The following is a 9,851-nucleotide window of genomic DNA, read 5'->3' as shown; positions in this document are numbered from 1 at the left end:
AGTCACCAAACAGGGGAAATAAGTTACAAAATATTTTCTCGCATAGATCAGCACAATATAAATAAAGCAGCAGGTGTAATTCAAGAGTGCAAAAACCTCAGCCTAGCCCCCCTGCACTTCCCAGTTAAACATGCCTGCTGCATTGGTTAGAAGGCAAAAGCAGGTCATACAGGAACAAAGGACCAACACACTGTAGATTTAGGCTGCTTGTTGTTAACTGTAACAAAACCACTCCAGCAAAATATTATAAAGACCAGTATGACAGCCAGGACAGATTGTGCCTTCTGCCACCATAGAACTAATATTAATGGCCCTGTAGATAGCACAAGCTGGAAACATGTTACAGAAATACACAGAAGCATTCAATTTTATGCTGCTGTTTGCCTGGAGTCAGAGTTAAAAGAAAAGGAAGTTTTAAAGGGACTTCAAAATAAACTAGGTAAGAAGATTTAAGGCCTCTTACCCATGAACCAATCCCTCAAACAGTAGCTAAAACCCAGTTGCAAAGGACTCTTAGCTGCTTCACCTTATGTCACAGGAGTTAATCCCAGTAGCTCACTACCTCTGGAGAAAGATTAATGCAGTGCTTTCTTCTGGGGAAGATGTCAGAGTAATACTAATCCAACTGTAGTAAACTCCAATCTGCAAGTCCCATCTCCATTTGGGTGGGCTGAACTAATCGTGACTATTAGTAACTAAAAGAAATCATTGTTCTGGTAGGAAAATGGTAGAATTCTGCCCTCAAAGCTTAGAAGCCTGATGTGAGATACACACTTCAGGATATGAGAAAGGGGATACATGCAATTGTCTACACGATCCCTTCTCAAAGGAGAGGCTTGGCAAGGGCAGTATGTTCTAGCAGTAATTTTCAATAAGAGACCCAGTAGCCAAAAAAAAAAAAAGGAAGTATCTTTTTAGAAAGCCAGCTGTTCAAGTCCAGATGGAATTAATTCTACCACACTAACCTAAAGAAGGGGATTTTCCTCCAAATAGGCTGAAAAACTTCAGCTTTTGGCATTTTTTCTGCACATCTCATTAAAAGTAACATTAAGAAATCCCTGCTTCCTGGCTTCTAGCAGTTCCTAGAAAGACAATACACCCCTACTGTATTCTGCAAACTGTGATCACCGGTGACCATGTGATAACTATACAATTTTAAGATAGTTTACTGAAGTAGACTCTTCTGCGTTGCACAGACTTTCACTGTACTAGACAGTATCTAAGGCTATGAAACAAACGGACAATCAGGGTACTTGAGAAATAGATCAACTTTGAAATGTTTAAGTGAAGGACTCCACCACCAGCCTGAAACACCCATGAGACTCTCAGCTTTTTACCTTCTTGCCCGCAATGTATCCTCCAGAAGCTCCAAAGCTTTTGGTAAATGTTCCCATCATAACATCCACATCTTCAGGGCTGAGTCCAAAATACTCCACTACACCCCGGCCACCAGGACCCAGGGCACCGATACTATGAGCCTCATCAAGGTACAGATAGGATTTGTATTTCTTCTTAAGGGCAATCACTTCAGGCAAACGGACTATGGATCCCTCCATACTGTTGAGAAACAGAAATGCAGCGTAAGTTGATTTAATGGTTGGGGCCTCCTTATAGACTCTAAAGCCACTAAACTTTTTCTTCACTTTTTCAGTAATTATGAACACACAATTTGCTAGACACATTGTGTCCTTCAGAGGTGAAAGACAGCTCCCCCTGCACCTGGGGTCAGATCTCTACTTTCTGCCCGTTTAACATCTCTGGGATGCCGACACACGGACTAAATAGTAGCGACAACAGTAAGTTAAAGCAAAGGAATTTGTCACTGAACAATTTTATGAATGTATTCTCTCATTTTCACTTGCACCCTAATGTCAGCATTCTGACCTGACATCCACTTACCTCTTGTTTTTAATTTTAAGAAGTGACTAGGCTCTCATTGGTAGCACTCCAAAATGCCCCATTTTGTGCTGAATAAATGCCTACCAGCTAAGCCTACTACATGCTCCTACGCGCCCTCAGCAAAAACATTCCATTTGCCCAATTCCATTCACACCAGCATCATCTAGTGAGCACAGAAAGAATGGAATGGATAAGCAATTTAAGACTGCAGCTCTGTTATAAATAATCAGTTTAGACTAATGCCTACAATTTAATTAGGATGTGGAAGCTTTATGATAACACCAGGTGCAGCTACGGTACTAGCAACAGAAAGTCGAGGATGAGACATACACAGCGCAATTTAATTTGCAGATGAGATTAATGAAATAACTATGAAGTGACAATATTCATAGTTTGATTTGGCAAAGGAAGCCAAATACTAAGCAGCTAGATCTCATGTGGAGGGTCTTAGGAATATAAAGAATAGTTTGTACCTGAATACTCCTTCCACCAAGATAAGAATTTTTTTCCAGGGCCTCCGTGTACGAGGTTGCCCATGCACAATTGCATCTTTGAGCAGCTTCTCCAGGTTTTGCATATCTGCACCAGAAATTACTGTTAAATGGTACCAAAACAGCTACTAGCTTGAACTTCGACATGACTAAAGACAGCAGTACTCCAAAAATGCACAAAGTGCTCCAGTGTGAAGGACAGACCATATGTAAGTCAATAAGCATGGGCCTTCATCTAGCTGCAGGCCCAGAGATGAGATTAAAGGGAACGGGTGACTGTATGAACTCTGAGAAAGAATTTCATCATCCTAACATAAAAGCACAAGTTAAAGCATCAGGCATAAACAGTAAACAAGGAAGGAAAGAAAAAATAAAAGGAAAAAAGGAAGGTACCTCACTCCAAGAAGAGAGAAAGCAGTTTTGGTAGTAAGCATGTCCTTGTGATAGAAATAACTCAAAAAAGAACAAGCAAGCTCAAGGATAATCAACTAAAGATAAGCAGAAGAGAGACCAAAGTGCAGAAGAAGGGGAGCAAGAGTACTTTTTTATTACTTTGTTTAAAGTTGAAGGGACTGGTGGTGTTGAACAGGAGGTCACTAAAGCAAAAACAGAAAAGGAAGAACAAAGAACCACCAGTGTTGCAAAGAGCAGAGCGTGCAGGGTATCAGAAACTAGACAGGTGAAGTTGTTAGTAGCAGTGCATTCTGAAACCTTACTAGCTATGAACACTTGACATGATCCTCGCAGACCTGACTAATGTGAGCAAATAAACACACATTAAAACAGCCCTAAAAAAAACCCCAAAAATACAAACAACTCACACCCAACAAACCAACCATGGAGGAAAGGAACGGAGATGAGGGTACTCAAACCACAAAAGCTAAAGTGCTGAGCAGGAGACAGATATAAGCACTAGGGCATGAAAAAGAGCACCAACAATCATGACAAGAGGACTGATAGTCTAGGGCAGTTGTAGCAGTGAGGAGGTTGTGAACTACAACGAGACTAGAAATTCTACAGGAAAATACGTCAATTACGACTGTAAAAGCAAGCTGATGTCCAGAAAAAGACAAAGATGAAGAGGTCAGCAGTGGAGCCCTTGCCTTCAACAAATCAAGGACAAGTTTAGTGCAGTTAGGGAGAACAATGGAATATAAACTTCTGCTCTCATCCTTCAAGAAAGAGGGATAGACTGGGAACTAGGCCTGAACTTAATAAAAAGGGCAAAATGCAGAATAAGGTAGGGAAAAAATGAAAACATTGAATAGGGACTTTGCGAGGATTTTTCTTTTTTTCTTACAATTCTAAAAAGCAAAATACGAATGAAGCCATTAGCATCTCAGGAGAATGAAGGTAACTAAGGCAGCATAAAGTATAGCAAAAGTAGGGCTGAGAACACATACAAAACTACGAATTGAGCATCATCTTGACAGGCCAAGATCATTGCTTGCATTGTGCCTTTCGATTCTACACTCCATTCTCTTTCACAGATTCCAGCCATCTGTAGCATTTCTAGAGCAGCCCCCCAATCTCACCACTGCTAGCTCGTACTCCATTCCCACAGATCGTCTGTTCTTCCTCATCACACCAGAGCTTTTAAGTCTTTCTCTTCACACCCAGAACTGTGTCTCACCAGTGTTCTTTGAAATTTTGGAACTGGATGCAATGTTCAGAAGTATGTCTATACAAATGCAGAAGTTGAATGCAAAGCTTTTGTGATCTTGCGCAGCAATCAAGAGTTATGAAGAATTAGGCGGGGGGGGAAATAATCACTGAATGTTACAGTAAGTTCTACACTTCTGTAAAGAAAATTATTCAAATGATAGAGAACAAGAGAGAACACAAAAGAAATAATAAGCACAGCAGGGGATCCACTATCAAGTAGGACAAAGCAAGGAAAATAATTGCAGCCACCCAAGCTTTTCTGCCACCACACACTTCAAAGGGAGCAAGAGTTGTCAGGATCTCAGAGATCAACACTATAAAGAGTATTAGGAGCAGCTGAAGAATGAAGGTAGTGGCCTTGCTAATCAAGAACCACCAGGTATCTCTTTCACCAAGAGAAGGAAATCCCAAGTATTTTTAACCTGAATGTTACTCTAAATATCTCCTTTGGAGGAAGCTGAAACTAGCAACGTGAAAACTCAGTGTTTTTTGGAAACAAGTACTTAAAGCAAGTACTCAGTGAAATTAATCTATGCTTCACATCCCAAAAATTCCTTTTGTACTACACTGTACCAATGACTGGCTACCTAATTTAGCTAGGACATCTGCATTCATAAACTTTTGTTACTGTATGATCATGTTGGCGTTTGGTCCTGAAATTAAACTTTCTTCTCCCCCAAACTGTAACCTAGATGACTACAAGACTGCATTACTATGTGACATGGACCGATAGAGTAGTCTAACCACAGTGAGCTACTCAAGTAACAAGATGCCATGTTGAAACACTAGTGCCCCTAGACTTGCCAAAGGGCAGCATGTTCCTCTTCATATGCAGAAGATGTAAGCCAGAACAGCTTCAGGATAGAAATGTTATTAGTTGAGACTGAACATATCAAAAAATATCCAATTCTGGATGATTAAATTCTCAGTAGCAGCAGTCTTCTGACCTTTCAGGTAACCAGCAATTGATTTCCTTGCATGAAATTGGATTTCCAACTACTAGAAGACAGAAGAGATTGCATCTGATATATAGCATCTGCAGAAAGGCAGTGTCCACCATCTGATACTTACTGTTGTGCTTAAAGATTCGAATAGTTGCTCCTGACAGTCTTGCTCCGAGCACTAGTGATGCATGATTCAGTTCATCACTCAAAATCAGACAGCCCTGAATTAGAAGGGGAAGGAGGAAGATATTGGAAAGGTTATGTTTCACAGCCAAAAATATAACACCTTTCAGCTCTGACCTGCTTAGAGATCATTTAAGAAAAATGTAAAAATGTATTTCCAACATAAATGCAGCTAGTCCAGGTAAGACTGCTAAGAAACAATTTGCAGCCTTAGTATGACAAAAATACACAACTGCTGTCAACTGAAAGAACCACTTGAGTTTCACTTTTTTTTTTGTTTTCACAGCTTGCAGCAGTTCACTCAGCAGGTCGGTGGTGCTAGGAAGCAGGTCACCAACGTCCTAGATTAAAAATCTTACCGAAGTTGCCCCATTTCTTACATTAGGAGGTAACCCCTGACTAAGCCCATGTGTGCTCAGTGGTACTAGTTTTCTTTAATGAACACAACTATTAAGTACTTGGTAGATGGAGGCAACATACAAGCAACAGGAAGTGGAAAACATAATTGCAGAGTGAAATTGAGAAGTTTTCTAAAGCCATTAAGCATTACATTGAACTTGTTTGCTTTTTCAAAGAAGGGAAGATATATCCTGTACAAATATAAAACCAGGATACACCTGTTCTGAGAACAGCAATGATTGCAGGTCCACAGCTGATATGCTGAACAATCAGTCACAGTGTTATTGCTGTGGACTGCAGGAATGAATATTAGAGGAATAGTTTGTAAGACAGCAATAATATTTCTAAATAAACTTGGCCCCTCTATTTACTGTGCAAATCTGCTGCAACTCTAGAAGTGACTTTGTTAAGTTAAAAATCCAAAAAACATGTCAAGATGCTGAAGATTTGTCCAGAAACACATGCTCATTCGATGCCTCTCTTTTAATAACTGGTACAGGGAAGAGTCAAGAATATTTCTTCTCTGCAATGACAGTTACTAGAAGGGACTGTGAAAAGCATTGCCTACAAGTACACAAGGAGGTGCCACAGACAATAGGAGTGTTTTCCCCACAATAAAGGAAATTTTGCACCGGAATTGCAACCTAGAAATAGCCTGCATCCTGGGAAAGCTCGAGACTGGTTTTCCCCAGAAACTGCACTAAATCTCAAGTGTTCAAACTGCTGTTACAAGGATTTACACTGCGTATTTCAGAGACTTTGCCATAATCAGCATGGAAATGTCCAATTCGCGTTTGCTCTTCGGAACTACTGCACCAGACAAGGAGTACATACGCTACATCAGAGGGCACTGCTGTTAAACACTACAGTTATCAAAAACTGAACATAATAATCCAGTACTAGTATCCTTCTTAAATGGTAGGAAGTAGGAAAAGTGAGACATTAAAAAAGAGGAAGACTAGATTAATAGTCTAGAAAGAGCTTCCCATAAAAACAAGTATGAGCTTTTAGTAGAGAAACAATATTTAACAAATGGATGAGTGGCCTCTTTCCACCCTCCTGTAACAGAAGGGGACATTCAATTAGATAAAATAATTTCAAAGTGAGGAGGAAGTAAAAAGTCTAGTATTGTCTGTCGTTAGAGAAAGGGCAAAGGATCGGAGGCAACACTGGTACAGTACAGCAGTCACCAATGGTCACATGTAAACCTGAGTGCTGCTACTACAACGATGAGAGTTCAGTTGCATTTATCAGCAAACTTACATTTGAGAGAGTATCCAGGAGAAGACTAACACTAATTGGAGATCACACCACTGGTACCAAGAAAAACATATGCCAGTGAAGATCAGACTTACCAATGCACCTACCAAGGCACACATGGAATCTGAAGCGAATGCCACATTTTATCCAAAATGCTGCACTTATGAATTGTGTAATTCAGTCCTGAGCACTTAATGTCACAAACTAGCTACACATGGAAAGGAATTTCTTTTCTTACAACCAAAACCAAATCCTTCAAGCACCATTACTCTAACTCCATTATCTAGCCTCTGTCAGTCCAGAGCTACAATGAAAAGCTCTGTGCTGACGGCAGCACAGTATGCTGTTATTAGCTAGTTAATAACACAACAAAACTGGCAAGTTTCAGAGTATAGCTTAGCCTCATACGGTCTAACAACTTCTGACTACGTAACCCTCAAATCTCACATTATCTGTGGTCTAGACTGTGTACTTGGCAGTGACTGTACCAGGCAGCCGACAACTTGGCTGTCAACAGTGGATCTCTACTGCTGAAAACTGCTAAGTGCAGAAAGACCTGGTTTTGGTGATGCTTGAACAGTGCTGAAATACAACTTTCAGTGTACACCAACTATACTTTTTCTCAGCATTTACTTATTAGAAGCTGCGGTTAAGAAGGCACAGTGAATAAAGATCAACTGTATAACATGGATAAGCTTCTGAATTCCTTTTGCTGGCCACTGCTGATCGGATTATGGGGTAGAGTTGAATCCTAGGACAGTCAAGTCACATTTGCTGCTATTAAAAGAGGATTCAGCAGCAACATAAACCAAATCCTTAAGGATTCCACATAGCAAAAACAGAACAGGTGGTCTAGTATCACATATATGTAACTTCACTGCAGTAGTTTGTGGTTTAAGCTAATTAAGTTGCAATAGAGGTACCCAGATACAATGTAAATAATGATTAGCTTCAAATCATATCAGTGACTATCAAAGAAATTCCTTCTGGCCAAATGCAGATGCCATTACTGATTACATTTTCGATACCTCCAAAAATCCGTGTTCCGAGAAGCTTTGCACCTGAAAATATAAGTAAACCATGCAGAGACACATGAACAATAGTTAAAAAAAAAAAGAGTGCCCAAGAGCTTAATCAAGCATGGGAGTCTCTGTGCTTTACTGAGGACTCTGTCAAAGCATTGCCAAACAGGCTATGCACACACAGCCAATTGTGTACTGGGAGGTGCCAGAATTAAGGATTTATGTGAGTCCTTATTTGCAGACAATGAAAAAAATCAAAAGTGCAGTGAGAAGCAACTTCAGGCAGCCAAAAAAAAAGGCCTTTAGTGAACATTATGAACTGCAAAACGGTTCATCTGACAGGAGCTCTTTTCTTCAGAAGAGAGCATTTTCTGTTTGGGGTATTCACCTGAGTATAAGGCCACTTCTAGTGCTATGAGGCAGAAGCTCCTTAATACTTAATAGCACAAAAACTAAGCATGCTCATTACTAACAGTACAGACTGCTGTATCCATTTGTGAAAAGTTGGTTTAGTAAACGTGCAAGTTAAGAGCATGAAAACAGATGTCTCATGGCTTGGAATTTACTGTTCAGATCCTCTCAATCGTTGTAAAACCCGTTGAAGTCCAAATGTGAAAACTAAGAAGCTGAGTAAGGTGTCTGGAGGGTACTCTCATAAGGTTTTAAAGACACACAGTGAGATCCACATACACAGAAAAAACACTGAGTAACTTTGCAGTAATGGGCGATTGTACTGACTTTCAACAGACAGAAGTCTACCGAATGCATCTGACCATGTGTGGTCTGAATCCAAGAGATCTCACAGAAATCATGCATCATTTTTCTGCTGAAGAGAAAATCTGGGAGATATGGGAAGACAAAGAGCAGAAAAAGCCCAAGTATGTCAAGGGGACATGTTGTTCAAAATCATAGCACTGCAGAGGTATTTGACTCCAGAAAGACTAGATTTGAAGCACTGAATTTCTCTCTGGCATCAAACTCAAAAACATGTTTCATCATGGAAAGTTTAACAGACCAAAAGAAAAGAGGCATTATGTAGACACTGCTGCTTTGCTGTTATAAATAAAGCAGCCCATAGAGTAAGGCACTACAGCTAGTCAAGAAGAGATTCACCAGGATGAAAAGTTGCTGATAAGAACAAGACAGCAATTTTAAATCTGTAGATATCACAAGTGGAAGAATTTACAAAGTGATCTCAAGAGGTGGAAAAATAAGTAAATGGAATAAAGGGAAAATAATTCACTACTACACAAGGACAAAGAATTCCAATAGGATAGTAGTATTAGACTAACAGTGAATCATTTTCAAGAGGAGGAAACAGTCCCAGTACTTGCACTATTTTACTCTAAGTAGGAGCTAAGAGAACATAAATTTTGCATCAGAAGATGCAAACAAAGAGCTCTCCTCCATTTAATTTTCCAGTAGCTAAAAAAACCCATAGTATGAGATGCAGGACACTCAGGCTGCATCATGTACTGTTTTCAGGGGCACACAGTAGACATCAGTCTTTAAACTTGACATCGTTTCTCTCAGACAGCTTTTCTACTGGGATTTTGGTCCTTCAAAGGAAGAATTTTTCAGCTGTCACTCAAAGATAAAAAATTCTGTATGTACCAACATGCAATTCAGCTTATCTGTGTATCTCACCAGCACAGTCACTTCTTAGTGTCTCAGGAGCATCAAAATACCTTTAGCCAATCAGCCACCATTTCACACGCTAATGAGTAGCCTGAGGAAGCATGCCTTAATATGCTGGGCTCTCTCCCAGAAAGAAGGAGAGATCTGCCATGCTACTGGTCCCATGGATGCTGTTTCACTAAGATTCTTGCAAAGGTTAGAGATGCATACTGTGACCTATAGTTTCCAGAGACTATCTGCAGGGGTTGCCACTGAAGAAAACCAAAACTAAACAAGCAGCTTTTAGAAAACCCAACCAGCAGAACCTTTGTTAGATAAGCTTTTACCAATGACTTAAGCCATACCTTGCC

General features: G+C 40.0%; 1 protein-coding gene across 1 annotated transcript in view; it reads right to left on the bottom strand.

The window, feature by feature from the left end:
- Positions 1-9,851, bottom strand: part of LOC104513448 (serine palmitoyltransferase 2) — a gene marked incomplete at its 5' end in the record, with an annotated part of 12,225 nt that overhangs the window by 556 nt on the left and 1,818 nt on the right. The window contains 3 exons of the mRNA XM_010156794.1: positions 1,338-1,557; positions 2,373-2,478; positions 5,127-5,237. Of these exons, the coding sequence (XP_010155096.1) occupies positions 1,338-1,557; positions 2,373-2,478; positions 5,127-5,237 (437 nt within the window). The remainder of the gene's footprint in view (positions 1-1,337; positions 1,558-2,372; positions 2,479-5,126; positions 5,238-9,851) is intronic.

Source organism: Eurypyga helias, unplaced genomic scaffold, assembly GCF_000690775.1.
Source record: "Eurypyga helias isolate BGI_N326 unplaced genomic scaffold, ASM69077v1 scaffold34858, whole genome shotgun sequence".
Classification (NCBI taxonomy): domain Eukaryota; kingdom Metazoa; phylum Chordata; class Aves; order Eurypygiformes; family Eurypygidae; genus Eurypyga; species Eurypyga helias.
This window is presented reverse-complemented; position numbering and strand designations above follow the sequence as displayed.